We start from the raw sequence: 18230 nt of genomic DNA, 5'->3' as shown, positions 1-18230 counted from the left end.
CATCTATTTAGTAGATTAAAAATAAAAATAAAAAAATTCAAATGACACAAGGGTATTTTTGTCACAAAATGTATTAAACTAACGGTTTCTGTTAAGATTGTCCTTATTTAATCATTTCTTAAAACCAGAGGGGAGCCATATGCAAAAGGAAACTTAAATTGGACTAAAAGTGACATGGATCAAACCTCAGGGGTCCAGATGAAAATTACCCTACTTTTAATTGCTCGAGGATATTTTTAGGATATGGCAGTACAAACCTTTACCTCCCTACCCCGTTAAAAATAAAAGAATAAAAGAGAAAAAATAAAAAGAAGGGAAAAGCAATAAGACTTCTAAAATTTGTTTCCTCCGACGAACCTGGAGTAGAAGGATTTTATCTTGTTGAGGACCTTTGGTCATTTTCTTCTCTTCGGATTCAAGATTTTCAGAGCTGTAACGGCAGCCAGTGGGAGGCAAAATGCAACATCAGAATTTTTGGCATTAGAAAAAAAAAGGTTTTGCCCTGTGTGAAGGAGAGCAACAGGGTCCTCCAGGGAAGTATGGTGGATTCCCCGGTAGGAACTCCTACGAAATCAATTGTGATGTTGCGTTATCTTATAGGGGTGTCAACGGCTCGGCCCGGGCCACCTTTGAATCCTATCCCTACCTTAGAGCCTAAAATTGAAATCCAAACCCAACCCAACTCTGTTAGGGTTTGAAAATCCCCAACCTTGACAGCACTTGATCCAACTTGGCCTTGACACTAACTTTTAGTGGGAATCAAAATGAATGATATTATTGCCACCAAGTAGAATCTAACCCATGAAATCTTTGTTGCAAGCTATGTGTTTTACCAACTAAACAACACTCCATTGATATATTATTATAGTATTAAATAGTTTTTTAACTGCAACTTCAATTGAACTTAACTAACATAAGGTAGGTTTGGGTTGGGCAGAAGCTCTCAGGGCTCATTATTTTATAATCCAAGCCCGCCCTTTGGGTTTAAAAATTAGCTTGGGCGCAAGGAGTGTTTAGGCCAAATAATACAGTTTTATTGACACTCCTACTTATCTCAAAATAATTCAAGGAGTGGGTGGTATTAATCATTAAATAGAAAGTGGAGCTATTATTGGCAACATATTTACAGGTAGAATTTTACGATGTTGAGGTTTCGGAGTGGATTCACGTCCTCTGTAATTCATTTCCCTACAATTCCCTCCTAGGATTGTGCCACGTGGAATTTAAGTAATCCAACGATCACCCAACAAACTAGAGTTTAAATAAAATTCAAATTTATGGGTGGGTTTAAATAAAATTTAAATTTAGTTTGAATTGAGTAACCATTAGATTACTTAAATGCCACGTGACACAATCCTAGGAGGGAATTCTAGGGAAATGAATTACAGAGGATGTGAATCCTTTGGAAGCCTTGGTCATTCTTTAAGGTTTGCTTGAAGGCAAAGTAGAAGGCTTAGACCCCATAGAGGAGGAGTTTGATAATGTGGTGGAGGTATAGCTTTTTCAAAAGTGTCAAACTACAATCTCTACCAAATTGGTAGTACAACTCTTTGATATTCAGCATTTGTTTTCCTTTTTCTTGTCATGTATTTTTACTTTTGTTTATCGGAAAGCCAATTGTATTGCGAATACCCTAGCACAGAAAGAGTTTGGATCCTCACCCCGTTGGGGAGCACAGACTATTTTCCGACGGCTTCCCAACCACACAAATACGTGGGATCCACAGGTGAAAAACACTTTTTGAAATTTTTTTCTTTTCCAAATTTTCACTGTGGGCCTCACGTGTTTGTGTGGTTGGGTAGCCGTCGGGAGCAGTCTGTGCTCCCCTGATGGGTGAGGATCTGGACTCGCACGTAAAGCCTTATCACTTAATATAACCATAATTGGGCAAAATTCCACTACTTGGCTGAGAGAAGATACCTCCTTAGCTGGTCTAGTCTTTTTCGGAATGGCTCTTTACCAAAAACAGAAATAATCACTTTAAAAAAAAAAAAACCTGATTTTCCCATAACTGAACATGTCGTTCAACAATCCTGTACGGATTTCAAACCCTAACCGGTGTTATGGTTCGATGAGCGAACCGGTCCCAGAATGGATTGGGCTCGACTCATATGCTATGTCTCCGTTGCCGGTTCAGTGAGTCGCCAATAGAAAAGTCGGAGAGAGCATATACTTGACACCCGTTGAAATAATTGGTTACACACCGGCGTAAGCGGTGCAGAGGATATACTCGCAACGTTTCATTCTTTTGGCTTCGCAAAGGCTTTAGGATTTTTGCAGCGGGGAACACTACAAACCCTACGAGTGAGGGGATAGAGTTGCAGAGCGCCCTGTAAACAGGTGATTTTGGAGCGAAAGAGGAAGGTAGCTTTGATCTTCGCTAGGTCTACCGAGTTGCATAGAGCGCTGGTCTGGATAAACCCTCGATTGGGTCTCATTTTCTTCTTCCCGAGCTGAAAAAGGTATTCGAAGTTCCGTAACCTGATCTATAAATTCTGCATCTATATTCATTAAACAAGAAGCGGAGCGAAACAACAAAGAGTCAAGATGAGGATTATGATAAAGGGTGGTGTCTGGAAGAACACGGAAGATGAGATCCTTAAAGCGGCTGTTATGAAATATGGAAAGAATCAATGGGCTCGGATTTCTTCGCTTCTTGTCCGCAAGTCGGCGAAGCAGTGCAAGGCTCGTTGGTATGAGTGGCTCGATCCATCCATTAAAAAGGTTAGTGTTCGTTTAATCTTTATAATTGTCTCCGTGCGACAGGAAGACTTTCCTTTCAGGGAACAAAAACATTTGAAATCTATAGCTGTCTCATTGCCATAAGAGCAGTTATCTCTGGGTGAACAGAAACTCTTGAAACGGTTGATCGTTTAATCTTGTCTTTTTCATTTGCTGTGTGATGTTTTCTATCCATTTCCTGATTTTCACAGGATCGGTTTTCAGGGTTATTCTCCCTCGACGGGGTGTGGAATGGAAATCTGTTTAACTATTTGTTTAGAAGTTCTGTAATAATTTGCGTTCCGGTTTAAATCTTGGTTTTTACTTGCTAATTGCTTGATTAATACTATCCAAAAGTCCAGTTTGTCCAGAATGTGTTCATGACTTACAAGAGAAGTTGATTGAAAGATTTATTTATACCCTTTTTTGCTTTAAAAAAAAAAAAAAAAAAAAAAAAGACTGACAAAGGAAAAAAAAAAAGATGGCTGGCCCTTTGGATGTTCTCAAGGTTCCTTTATATTCTCTGGTTCATTTGGTTTGGTGATCATGGTGTGTTCAATATGGATGCATTGTTAGTCTTATTATTTGAATTTCTTGTTTTAATTGTTTTAATTATGCTGTCCTGGCTACCCCATTTCTTCTCTTCCTGTTCTCGAGCTGCATGTTTTAGTCCTTTTCCTCAACCTTGAAACTGATCACTCAGTTCCCATCAATGTTCAGACTGAGTGGACCAGAGAAGAAGATGAGAAGCTGCTGCATCTTGCTAAACTCATGCCCACACAGTGGAGAACAATTGCCCCTATTGTGGGCCGAACTCCGTCTCAGTGCCTCGAGCGTTATGAGAAATTACTTGATGCTGCCTGTGTCAAGGATGAAAATTATGAACCCAGTGATGACCCAAGGAAATTGCGACCTGGTGAGATTGATCCAAATCCAGAATCCAAGCCTGCACGTCCAGACCCTGTTGATATGGATGAGGATGAAAAGGAAATGCTATCAGAAGCAAGGGCTCGCTTAGCAAATACCAGGGGAAAGAAGGCAAAGAGGAAAGCAAGGGAGAAACAGCTTGAAGAGGCCAGAAGGCTTGCTTCTTTGCAGAAACGGAGGGAATTAAAGGCAGCTGGCATTGACAATAGACATAGGAAAAGGAAAAGGAAGGGCATAGACTACAATGCTGAGATACCCTTTGAGAAGAAACCACCGCCAGGTTTCTATGATGTTGCAGATGAAGAAAGAGTGGTGGAACAACCTAAGTTTCCGACAACTATTGAAGAACTTGAGGGGAAAAGGAGGGTTGACTTAGAAGCTCAATTAAGAAAGCAGGATGCTGCAAAAAACAAAATTGCACAGAGGCAGGATGGCCCTTCTGCTATATTACAAGTCAACAAGCTTAATGATCCTGAAACAGTCAGGAAGAGATCAAAACTGATGCTTCCTGCGCCACAGATTTCGGATCATGAATTGGAAGAAATTGCGAAGATGGGTTATGCAAGTGACCTTATCACAGGGAGTGAGGAGCTTGCAGAAGGAAGTAGTGCTACTCGAGCTCTTCTAGCAAATCATGCTCAGACACCACGGCATGGAATGACTCCATTCCGAACCCCTCAGAGAACACCCGCTGGGAAGGGTGATGCTGTTATGATGGAAGCTGAAAACCTTGCAAGGTTAAGGGAGTCGCAGACACCATTATTTGGTGGGGAAAATCCTGAATTGCACCCATCGGATTTTTCAGGTGTTACTCCTAAAAGAAGGGAGATTCAAACTCCGAACCCAATGTCTACTCCTTTGTCAACAACACCTGGACCCATGGGTCTTACTCCAAGAATTGGCTTGACTCCATCGAGGGATGGGTACTCCTTTGGAATGACTCCAAAAGGAACCCCTATCAGAGATGAGCTGGGTATAAATGAAATAGATATGCTTGATAATGCAAAGCTTGAACTCCGTAGGCAAGCTGAGCTGAGAAGTAACTTGCGTTCTGGTTTAACCAATCTTCCACAGCCAAAAAATGAATATCAAATAGTCATCCAGCCGCCTCCAGAAGAAAATGAAGAGCCAGAAGGTAAGATCGAGGAAGATATGTCAGATAGAATGGCAAGAGAGAAGGCAGAGGAGGAGGCAAGGCAGCAGGCATTACTTCGGAAAAGATCAAAAGTGCTTCAAAGGGAATTGCCTAGACCTCCTGCTGCTTCATTGGAACTTGTTAAGAAATCATTGATGAGAGCTGATGAAGACAAGAGTTCTTTTGTCCCTCCCACTTCAATTGAGCAGGCTGATGAAATGATAAGGAAGGAACTCCTGAATTTATTGGAACATGATAATGCCAAGTTTCCCCTTGACGAAAAAGTTGAGAAAGAGAAAAAGAAAGGAGTCAAGCGTGCTTCAAGTGGAAAACCTGCTGTTATAGTCCCAGAAATAGAAGACTTTGCAGAAGATGAGTTGAAAGAGGTATGCATCCTCCCCCCTAATTTAAAGTCTATGTGAGGTATGCACTGTGTTATTTATCATGTATTGTTTGATAACATAATTTTACCTGATCACTTTAAGTGCCAATACATATTCTTTTTTCTTACTGTGTTGAAAGTTATGTACGTTGATGTTTGCTCTATTTTAGCTTCTTTATATCCCAGGTTAATGTTTCTTACAGAAGCTGGGGCTCTTTTGGCTTCAATTCTCCCTTCTTTTTTTTTCCTTTCTTTCTTGATATATTGGGAGTTGGAAGAAGTGCATTGTTTCATTTATTTTGGAAATTAAAATGTGATGACTTTCATGTATGCATAGCTTGCTTATCACCCCTCAACCCAAAAAAAAAGGAACAAGAGGAACAAAAAAGTAAAAAGTAGAAGAAAATAAAGAGCATAACCTGTTCTGTTCTGTTTGATAAATTAGTGGGAAGTGGGAACAAATTGCATGGGATGGATGGGATCATGGTTGTCAAGGCGGCAAGGTGACCAAAGTTATTGGGGCTCCGCCTGGGCGATTAGGTCACAAAGCGGCGCCTAGGTGGCAATAAGGGAACCAAAGCAGTTGGGTAAAAAATTTTCAATACAACTACTTTTAAACTACTTTTCAATACAACTACTTTCTATAATAAGCTAAACAAATATTCAATAGTCACATTCATCCAAAAAAAAAAAAAAAGCATTTAAGAATCATAATTATGAAAAATTATTAAAAAAAAAAAAACACAAACATAAGTTCATCTCATCAAACCCTTGTTGTCAAAGCGTCCGCCCTAGGTATTTACTGATTCATTGATTGTCGATGTTTTGAGTATGGCTCATGCTTCAAATTCTGTTGCTGACGGTCCTATGTGTCTTTGGGCCTTAGAGTTCCTTTGTAGTTTGGGCGTCAATTAAGCGATTCAAAACAAGGCGGTTGAAAAACCGCCTTGCCACCTAGGCACCTAGGCACGCATAGGCGGATGCTTTGACAACCATGGCTGGTATGCATTTAGACTTCTCTTCTTTCACCCTTTTTTTGTTGGGTGTATGTGGTACCAGTTCTATGTAGACTTGTAAATGGATTGGATTCGGCTCAGATACACTAGTATCAGAATCCGATTAGCAAAACCGTATCCGAATCCGAATCTGCCAGAAATTTAGAGAAGGCATTTGAATTCGCATCCGAAACTTTATTGGATATCCGATAATAATCCGATCTGATAAACTATCCGATTATTAATTGGTGGTTGTTATTTTTTATTTTTTATTTCCGATTTCCAATTTCCGATTACCAATTACCGGTTTCCGAATCCGATCATTAACCCATTTTCTAGAGAAAAGTATTTAGTACTTTACTCTAACCGGATGATTTCCAATTACCAATATACCGGTTTCCGAATCCGATTATCATCCATTTTCAAAGGAAAAAAATGTTGAATACTTTACTCTATCAGAATAAATTTTTATCCGGATATTATCTGATCCGATAAGCAATTATCCAAATCCGAATCCGGTTGCTTAGCGGACGGATACGGATTTTTTCCGGTAAGAAAAATTTCGGATAGGGACACCCTTAAACAAATACGAATGCGAATTTGGAGGCATATTTCAGCTATCCATTTACAGGTCTAGTTCTATGCTTTGAGCTGGAATTTTACACATTGCACTTATTCATTTTATTTTCACCTGCTTTCGATTGATGCTAATTGTAAATTCAACCTTATTTCTCCATCTAGAAAAAAGAACAGCTGATTTTTTTTAATACACTGGTTGCTAAGGAGTTTTGTTTGAGTAATTGACCTCTTTTGGTTTTACAGACCAAAGGGATTTCCAGCATGGAAACTTTGATTATTGCTTGTCTGGTCTGTAGAGGCCGTTGAGAAAATGGGTAGGTTAGATGTGATGTAGCTCTCCATTGATAGGTGATCAACTGGGAGCTAACAGACTGGGATCTGATCTAGAACAGGCAGTTCAAATGGTTGGGTTTTGGGTCAACATAAGGTTAAGTTTGAGATTTTGGTAATGCTCCACATGTTTTCCCCTTCTCTAGCTGTCTACCAACTTACCAACAGCTGGAGATGGAGACATTTTGTGGGTCCCATAGGCCATTAAGTGGAAAAGGATTTGTTAGAATTTAGAAGTTTTTGACACCAGCTTGCATGGGGAGGGCTTGTGGATGCAAAGATCTTTTTGATTTTTTAGTATTTAGCTTCTACTTCATCATATTTGATAGACAATGAATAAGTTAGGTAGGAGTCTCTATTTCTGGGTTTTGTTCTACTCCCATCATAATTGTTTTTATTTACTTTGCAGTTAAGATACTCCACACAGTTAGGAGTGTCTTTTCCTTGTAATATGCTCCATTTCTTATTATAATGAAGAGGTTGGGCTACTAAAGTTCACAATTTGAGTTGTTTGATAATTCTGGCTCCATGAGGGTGATGCTCTGCTGTGGATCAGTCACCAACCAAGGTGATGTAGTCCATTGGAGCGATGGTGGTAAAACCTGTTTATGACATCTGCTTCCTTACTGTCTCTTCTCATTTTTCTCCCTTCTGTTGATGCTATCAGATTTTTCTAGCAGGTAAACCCCCTCTACTGTGGCTCCTTCAGGCGTGCTCTCACATTCATTTGGAATCTTCTTTATTATTCTATCCTATTTTGCCATAAAACTTTCTGCTTATTTCCTGTACAGAAACCAGCCCCACTCTTTCTCTGTCTCTCCTTTCTTCTTCTTCTTCTTCTTCTTCTCCTCTCTCTTTTTTTTTTTTTTTTTTTTTTTTTGGGGGTTGGGGGCCGCGGTTTTGGTTTTTGTCTTGTTATCCATTGGTTCCTACGATTTGTTAGCTCTCGTCTATCTTTCCTATCAGTCTTTGGTGGTTCTTCGCTGCATATTAATGAGTTTTTGATTTGAGTTCACTGTCCAGCTAGTTCTAATTCTGGATGCTGGTAGTCAAACTGAGATTGTAGTCTATTGAAGGAATCAGTCCTCGGATTGACTTCATCTTTTATTGTTATCCTTTTCCCTGTTCAGTTGTTGAACTCTGTTTCCTTGATATCCTATTTTCTAAAGATTCAACCGTTAGATCTGCCTTTTCGTTTGAAAGATTAACTTTCGTGGTGAGGGGTGTATTCGTTCCAAATACTAGCACTACCTGACCACTGTTGGATTCTGAAATAGATCTTTTTAAATTATATGCCATATTTTGCTTACTTTTATTGCTTTGTTTCTGCTTTGTGGGTGTTGCATTTCTTTTTTCTTATCTACGTTAGAACACAGGGTGGAGAGTTTTGGAGTATGTAATCGTTGGGTAACCAATTTGGTTTGGTCGTGTTTGTTCATTATTTGTTGGCTGTTTTAGTAAAAGGATTGGCCCAGGCCAAGAACAAACTGGAAAGTAAAATTTTAAATTTGACCTATAAATCAAAAGGAAGGTTAGTATTGGGTTTTATTGTTATTTTTATTTTTTATTATTGGTTTGAGTGAGTGTGGAGGTTTGGTCCGGCCCGGGTTATGATACCCTTGTATGTACATGGATAATGATTAATCATGGTCAATCCTAGTCTGACAGGGTTAGGCCTGGGATTAGGTTTCCTTGCCCTGTGGAAGGCTGGCCTTGGGCTGAGTTCTTGTGACTTGGGGCTAGGCCTGGGTTTTCAATAGCCTCACATAGCCTGGCCCTGTTGCAGAAGTTATGTTTGTCCATGGTTGGTTTTTGTGTACCTTGGGGATTTATGGGTTTATTGATGTAGCAAACTTTTGCTATGAGTCCATATGGGATCATTGTTCTGTACACATGATTAAGTATTTAGATTAAAATCGTGGTCCCATATGATGCTGTTAGGTAAGTTCAGATGCGTCCATTTTTATTAAGCATTTCATTCTTAATGTTAGTCACTATTTATGTTGTTTGGAGTCTTCTATAGCAAATTTTGAATCATGATGTTTGTAACTTGAAGAGGTGATTGCATATTTGGTTGTGGAGTTTTAAATTCAGTTTTGATCTTTATAAAGAGGGTTCTTGCTGCTCAAATTTATGGAATGAAAAGCTAGTTTGATTCAGTTAATGTGGAGGTTTTTGCCTCTTTATTGTCCGTTCTGTACCCTCTCTCTATTCCCCATGACTTATCCCTTCCTTCTTCTTGCTGTTCCCTTTATTCTTTATCCTTGCAGTTTCTTTTAATTCCTACCCTTGCAACTCCATCGCCACCAGCTGATCCCTTGGTTGAGCTGCATTAAGTATTGTATTGGAGGAAGGGTTATTTTGATTGATTTTTCGGGGATTACATTTGGGTGGTGAAGACTTTCCTGTTTTATTTCATTTTGGTGCTGCTGGATAAGTTAGTTGCATTCATAATGAGATCATGCCACTGCAAGTCTGGGATATATTTAAATAGCTTGACTGATTTACTAATGGGATATCAATTTGTCACGTGATTCTTTTTAGAATGTCCAATTAGATATGAAGTTCCACTTGGAGTATACTTTCTGAGTACCTTTGACGTGAATCCAATTCTAGGGTCGGGGTTTCTTGGAAAGATTCCCTAAATTAAGGATTCACCCAGAATCTTCCAGCAAATAAGTCCAAGAATCTTATGGGATCCTATGTAGATAGAAATTGAAAGGAAAATAAAGAAACACAATTGAGTTGAAAAAGGGATTTTATGATGGGTATGGGTTGAAAGGAAATTAGGAAAACTTTGTCGGGAGAGCAATTCAAGGAACTGAAAATCTTGGGCAGCTCCTTTGAGTCGTTTCCTTTCTTTTTTCTTCTTTCCTTTTTCTCTCTTTTCTTTTCTTTTCTTTTAGCTGTTCTACTGTTGCCACAAGTCAGAGAAGAGGGTGGGAGGGGTTCGATAGGTAGAAGGGAGGGGATGGGAAGGCCACAGGGTTAGGGAGAGGTGGGGGAGTGGCTGGGTGGTGTTGCAGGTTTAGGGGAGTTGTAGCTGCTGGGAGGTGTCGCAGGTTTAGGGGAGTTGTAGCTGCTGTTGAGATGCGGCAGCAAGGGGAAGGGTCTGCTGGGGTTGTGCTGAACAGGGGAGGGTTAGGGGGTGATTTGAGGTGGGGGAGGTGGGGGAGGGTTGGGATGCTGCTGTACTTAAAGGGGAAGGGGAGAGAGGGGGCTGCAATTGTGGGGTGGATCCTAGGGTTTGCGCTAGAGAGGAAAGGCCGAGGGAGGGGTGTGATGGAGGTAGGATGCTGGGGAAGGGGCTGGGTCTGCGTATACTTGGAAGCTGCTGCTGGTTTAAGATGGCTGCTGTTGAAGATGAGACTGGTTGCTGGAACTTGAAGAATTACTGCTGTAGTTGAATCTAAAGAGCTAAAAATCCGCCAAGGCCCTCCCAAAGAGAACCCTGGCTTGTTTCCCACAAGCAATATTCAATCTTTTATTTAATGCAGACCAAAATTACAATCATAAGTTGGCTTATTTATAGCGTTACATTTAAAAAAAGAAAAGAAAAAAAGAAGAAGCACTTAACTCATACTGAGAGACTCTATCTTGACTTAACTAGACTTAGAGAATAACTTAACTAGGGTTTCCTTTTTAAGTTAGGATACCCTTTTACAATTTATAAACAACCATCTAAATAAAATAATTCTTCTTGAATGAAAAGACTGATTTATCTATAAGAGTCCTCTTTAGGAAAAGACTCCTTACCTAAGCAAACCAGAGCCACTGATAAATTCCAGTTAAAGGATAGGAACTCTTCTTGTAAAGGAGTCTATCTTCAACTTGACTAATGGAATCCTATTCATACACAACTCAAATAAGAATTTAAAATGGGCTGGGACTCTTCTAATAAGGCCAAAATTGTGAAATGTATATTCCAGCAGTAAAATAGGGTGTAAAATACCAAAAATACCCTTGTAATAGGGTTTGGGCCTCGGTGCCCACTTTAGGGTTTGGTGTGTGTGTGTGTGTGGGGGGGGGGGGAATCTATGTTCACATCAACCTTCTTTTATTTGGTTGGGAGGTTCATAACCCTTCTTTCTCTGAGAGCATTTTTCCATATTCAAATCCATGACCACTTGGGACACTAAAGAGCAACCTTGCTGTTGCATTGGCTTCCTCTCTCTCTCTCTCTCTTTCCCCCCTTTTTCTTTTTTTAATGATACTCATCAAATACACTGTATGGTTGCTAGTTTGGGATTACTTATGTTAGGAATTCTTTTTCTTAGAATGAAGAAGTTGAAATTCATTTAGGGACAACTGGGATCTGGTAATGCCTATATAGAGTAATGGTACAAACATGTTTGGGGTTTGGGCAGAATGGTTCTTTTCCACGTGAATTGATGTTCAAACCTTGTGTGTTCATGGTGGATGTATTTCTATTTTTTGTTTCATAGTTACATAGTTATTATTTCTTTTTACATTTCTTACTGTCCATTACTTGTAGGTTTCACGTCATTTAATCTCCTAAATCTTAAGGACAATGCCAGTGTGATTTATTCTCGGAAAGAAATGAACTTAACCATGCTTTTACTTGCGGAAAAAAATGATAGTTATGTTTCTCTCTTGTTTGTGGTAAGAAGTTTTGCTTTGTTTTGGTGTTTGTGTTTTGGAGGTGGGAGGTGGTTATTCTTGGATATTAAGTTTTGAATAAGTAATTGTATTTTAAGGCACTTAATTGAATCAACCTATGGGCAACTTAACTCTTGTAAACATTTATTCTTGGGCCCAATTGGTGAAGAGGATTCTACTAGGAAGAGCTGCTTTCTCTATATGCATGGGGTTTGAATCTGGACATAAGGAGTGGCTGACAAATATTCTCCTTCAGGGGTGGCAATCTAGTTTCATCTACTGCTTTAATTATTTCTTATAAAGGATATTTGTTTACATTTCCCAAAGCCTAAACGATGCAGTTTAGATTGTTGGATTGGGTCTCTTGATACTTTATTTTGGTCCATTTTGGGTTCCATGTGCCGGCCCTAGGATTAATTTTATGGATAAAATTGCATGGAACCCATTTATTGCATTATTAGCTGGTTTCAGGATGTCCAGTGTCCGTTTTAGTTGCTTAGTTTATCTAGAGGATGTTCAAGTTTTACAAGATAGTTTCGACCTGTTAGAAAAGTTAAATAGTCTCTAGCAGAGTTTACTTCTGGTTTTTGTTTTCTATATATAGTTACTTTGGATCTCTGTTAATGAATTGATTATTTGCTTGGAAATTGACGATTTAGCTGGATTTTGTCTCCATCCTCTCAATTTTGTAATGAGAGTCTTTCTTCTCTCTCCTTAGACATGGTGTCTCTGAATTACCTCTCATTTTGTCTCTCTTTTTCTTGATTTCCTTTAAATTTCAGATCCACTTTTTAAGGAGTCTCATCTCTTTCCCCCTTTCGTAATAGTACCTTTTGTCCTCTCTCTATAGCACCGCTTCAAAAATAATTGGACTTATTTTTCCTGTATTGCTGAGACTACCCTTAAATCTGGTAGTTACATACATTCTTAATATCTAACTTGGATTGGCATCAGTTTTTTTCCCCATGTACCCTAAAAAGTCTACTCTTTTTTTTTCTTTCTTTTCCCCCTCCTAAATCCTTATGTTATGTTATGCATGGTGGGAGATTGACCCACTCTAGCATACTTTGTTTGGTGATTCGAATGACTTGTTTATTGAGATTTGTGATGGAAGCAGAGGGCTTGTGCCGGCAAGGTCCAAACTCTTATTTGAGAGAGAGAAAAAAAAGGCATTAGGGTTTACTAAAAACCAATATTTAGGATTCTAGGGTTTATGGATGGAATTTGGGGCTGGGCTTTGGATGGGGGACTCTAGTAGGAGGAAAAGGGTTATGCTATTTAACACTCAGCAACATGGTAGAAGATCTCGCTACCATGAAAAACCGAGACCTCGACCATCTCGGTCGAGATATGCCATTTTTTGGGCGTCAACTCGGTAGCCCATCTCGGTGGGTTTTAGTGTCCCAGTTGGGCCAAAACTTGGTATCTAACCTATTTAAGGCCCTTTTGAACACACTAGTGGCCTTGAATTTGTGAGAAAATACTCCTAAGTATGATTTCTAAGTCTACCCATAGTGTGAAACCGAAATGTTGTAGGATTAGAGAATGCAAGGTTATATAACATGTAATATAAAACCATTAAAGCATATAAATGAAAAGCAAATGTATCAAATACATCAAATAACTTAAATGTCATCAAGATTCCATCCATTTGAGTATTTCAATCTTGATTTTTGAGAATAGAATGATAAAATTATACAATTGTTAGAAGTTCTATATAAGTCATTAACACATAAGTTCATAGGACAAGTAGAGAATGATTGAGCTTCCTTTGATGTTGTAGATGTGCTAAGAGTAGTAGCAAGTGAAAATTTGGCTGAAATCCGCAAAAAATGGGGTGGGGCAAAAATTGAGAGCTCTAGCGAGATATGGCAAGATCTGGGGCGAGATATGGCGAGATCTCAAGCGAGATATCCCATTTCGCAGATCTTGATCTCGATCTCGTCTCGGTTTACGTAAAAACTGAGATATCTCGCGAGATCTCCCACCATGCTCAGCAAAACTTATGGTTAGAATGTAATAATATATGAAAAGTGGGCTTCCTGGGAGAACGTTGTGAAGATTCAAATTTAGGGTTTTAGTGGTGGGTATCATGGGTGGGGTTGTAAGTTGGATTGAGTGCATGGGTTGCTGTGGGGTAAAACCATCAAAATATGGAAGGATTCTGATGGGGGTGGAAATGCTGGAATTGAAAGATGAATGGTTTTCCAGGGTTGGGTCTCCTATGGCCTTTTTGTAAACGTTGTAACAAAAACAGTAGGATGATGGGGGAAAAGATGATTGGATATTCTTATCAAGAGACAGTTTTTCCAAGACATCATCTTGTATTGTAGATACACCTTCAAAGGCTGATTCCACAGCCAAGAAAGGAACTAGGATTTTAAGCACCTACCACACCCAGTCTTGTTTCATGAACTAGAATTTGAGGTCCAACTTGCTGCCTCTGAAAACTGAGATTTCAGCAGACTAGTTTTTATTTTTAGTTTTACTTTTGACCAGCTTGGGGGGTTGGGGTGAAAGGGAATGGAACTTGGTATGTAACCTCTTATAGACCTTTTGAACACAATGACATTATTGAGTTAATGAAGAAAAAGAAGTCTAAATTAGAGTTTGATTTCGGAGCATAGGTTGTAAACTCTATGATGAGCTAGAAGTCTAAAATATTCTATTCTACACATAATTTATTCATAAAAGTAATCTAATCTTACATTTCATGTAAAACAACTTCAATAAGCATTAGAAATGTTTGATTCAGATCCTCTAGGGTGTGCTTTAAAGTAAGGCTAGATTGGCGTAGACAGAGGCTATGTATGGTAGCGATCATCTTCATGGGCAACTCCAAATTTTTTGATGAGAATCTTGAAAAAATGAACTTCCAACAGAAAAATGCGTGAACTTGATCGAGCTGGGGTTAAATCTGGTCCAAGTCGAAATCTCAAGTTGGCTGAGATATTTCATGAGTTGTTCTTGTCTAGCTTTTTCAAAATAACGGGATATCTTGCAAGTTTTTAATCCATTCTTAATTTCTCTTGGACTTCAACCACCTGGGGAACACCCAACACAATCAATTTTCTGGACTTTATACAATTGATAACAGTCTCTCACAAAGAAGGCATCAGCCAAGTTTGCTCAATGTAGAATTTGAATTTTCAAGTTTATTCTATTCCTTTCATGATGGTGGATTAATAAGGGCTAATAACCTTTACAAACTAAGGTCCCATCCACACTTGGAACTGACCAATTCTATCTTAAAGAGGAAATGAATTCTTAATAAGCTAATTAAAGATGCAAGAGACCTGTAACTTAAATTGACCCAGCTAATTCAAGTCAAGTCATGTGACTTTTAAGTGGTCATATGACCTCTGAGACAAGATTAAATTAATCAAATAACCTATTTTCGTATGCAACTCATGTACCCATTCTTTAGGTCGAATAAGTTGGGTGGATTACAATCCCAAAGAAGAGTATCCTGATATGGTGCTTTACCTGCACGATGTGAGCAACCCCATTAAGTTGGAATATGCTTTGTTGTTGTTAACCCATATTTTGGATCTTATTGCCTCTCAAAAAAAAAATTTTTTTTTTTGGGGGTAGGGTTTTTGTTTTTTTTTTTTTTGCCCCCCCTTTGGTTGTGCGTCCTTGGCATCGTGGATACCTGGCCACCATCTGGAGTAACCTTGTTACCAGGATGTATTTTTGACATCAAGCTTTATGTTGGGCTTGCTTCCGAAGCTGTTAATATAGCCCTTCTGGCCTTGATTTGGTTGCTTATCTGTCCCAAGCACAGCCTGGGCTCTGAAAAGATCAGCTGATTCAGGCTGGTTGGTTGGTTCATAGGTTATTGTGAACCTCTGATAGCTTCTGTCCATGTCTTGGAAATTATCAGAATTGAATGAACATATTTATTGAGCTGCTCTTCCGAAACGGCACCTCTTAATATTCTCGACAATTTTGCAGGCTGATTCATTTATACAGGATGAGGTTCAGTTTCTCAGCGTGGCGATGGGGCATGAAAATGAGTCCTTCAATGAGTTTGTTGAAGCACACCAGACATCTCTCAAAGATTTGATGTTTTTCCCCACACGAAATGCTTATGGTCTCTCCAGTGTTGCCGGAAACATGGAGAAACTTGCTGCAATGCAGGATGAATTTGAAAATGTCAAAAAGAAAATGGATGATGAAGCTAAGATGGCACAACGCCTCGAGCAGAAGATAAAACTTCTTACTCATGGACATCAGGTATGGTGAAAAATGCCTGCTAAATTGTTGCTACTGTTATCGTGGTCTTTATCACAGCTGCAATTTTGTCTACTGTTGATTACTGCTACTTGGTACTTCGTTAAAATGAATTAGCTGCTTCTGTGACCAGCATTTGTATATTATTCTAAAGGTCTTTTCTCATCCTTTTTCTTGGTTGTCAAAATAAATTTGTTACCAGCATATTATATGTATCTTGTTGGTTCTCTTCAGAAGCTTTTAAAATTCATGGGTTACTGAGTGGTTGGGTTCTAATTTGTGTGTGCAGTTGCGGGCTGGTAAACTTTGGTCTCAAATTGAGGCCACCTACAAGCAGATGGACACTGCTGGTACAGAAGTTAAATGCTTTGAAGCTTTGCAAAAGCAGGAGCAGTTGGCTGCAGTTAACAGGGTCAACAGATTCTTGGAGGAAGTAAAGGAGCAGCAGGAGCTGGAGAAAACTCTACAAAGGCGCTATGAGAATCTAATTGCAGAAAAAGATAGGATGCAAAGGCTTCTAGAAGAATACAGATTACAAGCACAGGAAGAGGAAGAAATTGCAGCTAAGAATCGTGCTATTGAGAGGTTGGAGTCTGAGAGTCAAACTGACATGCCAGATACAGAATCTAATCAACCTGTAGCTTCTATGGAAGTGAGTGAGACTTCTATTTTAGCTGACGAACATGTTGGAGCTCCTGTTGAGCAAGTTGAAACAACTTCGGAACAACCATGTCATCCAAGTCCAAAAGAGGCGGATGGCATTGAGCAGTCGCATACAGGCATGGATATAGACGTAATTCAGCATGAGCCTAGTGGTTTTGAGTTGCCAAAGCCTGTGGATCAAACCATCATGCCAGGCACAGAATCTACTGCATCAATGCTAGTGAATGAGACCTCTTCAGTTGACCATCAACATGATGGGCCTCCTGTTGAGCAAATTGATGCTGCTCTAGAGCAGCCAATTCATCCAAATACAAAGCATGCTGATGAGGTTTTGCTGATTAATGGGAATGAAGCCCCTGTTCCAAATGATACTCAACAGCCAGTTGGTGTTGCATCCCAAAGCCATATTACACCTATGGAAGAATTTGTTGACAATGGTGTTCCTCTTTCAAGTTCTGTTGGTGTACAAAGTATCAATATGATGGCTGACCGATGTGACCAGCTAGCTGATGGCGCCAGCAAGAGTTTTGAAGGTATGCAGGAATTACATCATACTGCTACAGCAGGGAAACCAGATGAAGGTTTTCAGGAGACGACAAATGATGGTTATGGTAATGGGGATTTCAAGCTTGTTTCCACCAGTGAAGATTATGTGGTTAAATCAGATGATGCCCCAATGGCAAAGACCACAGAAGCAGTTGGTGTAAATGCAATTGTGGATAGCAAAGATCCAGTGTCTGCTTCAGATGATGGAGATCTCAGCCAGAAGCCTGCTGAAACTGTGGCTACTCTCAACGAAACTGAGCAGACAGCACTAGTGTCAAATGACCGATGAGGGTTCTCGTGTAATGATATCTTTCCAAGGAAAACATACTATATTATAGCTCACTGTGCGCCATTTGATGGTTTCTGAGGACTGATGAAGGCATCAACCTTGATTACTTGCTTGCTCTTTCTGGGCAAGATTATCATCGGCGGTGACTGCAATTTTTATTTAGCGTCCCCCAAGGAAGAGGAGCTCCTTAAACGTTGCTGTTGAAGAAGGGGGGAAGAGAGTTAAATTCGGTGATATACTTTCTTTGTATTTCAGACATGAAATTTGGACTGTCGAGGTGATGCCTTCGTGGAAAGAAAATGCTTGTGAGGTATGAGGGAGTTAATAAATTCATACATGGTGGGATCAGGTTCTCTCATGTTAGCAAGCATTCAAAAACCTGCGTTCTTTATTGGACCATGTTGATGAGATGGTTCTGGCTCCAAAATTTCATGCTTGCAGTTTGAAAATGAATAGTAATTTCTATGTGGTTGAGTGCCCTGAACATTGAATGGAATGATTGTGCTTTGAATCAGAAAATCATGGGATTTAGAGGGAAGGGAAGCAATGAAAGATTATCTTTTCGTAATTATCAAATTTTGATTTTATGATTTTACCTAAAAGAGAAAAATATTTTTTGTGTATGGAACTTTTTATTTTGCTGCCTTGGTTTTTTGATGAGTAATTTTTTACCTATTATTTAAATATAAAACTGAGCGTTTCTTGCCTCAGGGAGCATTCAGATTCTTGAACTCATAATTATTTTGCCGACAAGAAGTTGGGATGGTGATATCTGAAAAAGCTTGAGTAATGCACATAAACCATCAA

General features: G+C 39.3%; 1 protein-coding gene across 1 annotated transcript; it reads left to right on the top strand.

Moving 5' to 3' along the window:
• Window positions 1–2200: 2200 nt before the first annotated feature.
• On the top strand, window positions 2201–18058 carry CDC5 (cell division cycle 5). The gene is made up of 4 exons (XM_089137032.1): window positions 2201–2724; window positions 3442–5169; window positions 15647–15928; window positions 16215–18058. The coding sequence occupies exons 1-4, from the start codon at window positions 2548–2550 to the stop codon at window positions 17421–17423; spliced, it is 3396 nt and encodes a 1131-aa protein (XP_088993158.1). The 5' UTR covers window positions 2201–2547; the 3' UTR covers window positions 17424–18058.
• The last annotated feature ends 172 nt before the right edge of the window (window positions 18059–18230 follow it).

Source organism: Hakea prostrata, chromosome 10 (genome assembly GCF_041222555.1).
Source record: "Hakea prostrata isolate BN-2017 chromosome 10, UWA_Hpros_2, whole genome shotgun sequence".
Lineage (NCBI taxonomy): Eukaryota > Viridiplantae > Streptophyta > Magnoliopsida > Proteales > Proteaceae > Hakea > Hakea prostrata.
Note: the sequence above shows the minus strand (reverse complement) of the source record. Positions and strands in the feature narration are given on the sequence as shown.

Coding starts and splice junctions, on each gene's coding strand:
- CDC5 (XM_089137032.1), top strand. CDS start 2,548: ATGAGGATTATGATAAAGGGTGGTGTCTGGAAGAACACGGAAGATGAG. Junction 5,170..15,646: donor CAGAAGATGAGTTGAAAGAG/GTATGCATCCTC, acceptor ACAATTTTGCAG/GCTGATTCATTTATACAGGA. Junction 15,929..16,214: donor TTCTTACTCATGGACATCAG/GTATGGTGAAAA, acceptor TTGTGTGTGCAG/TTGCGGGCTGGTAAACTTTG.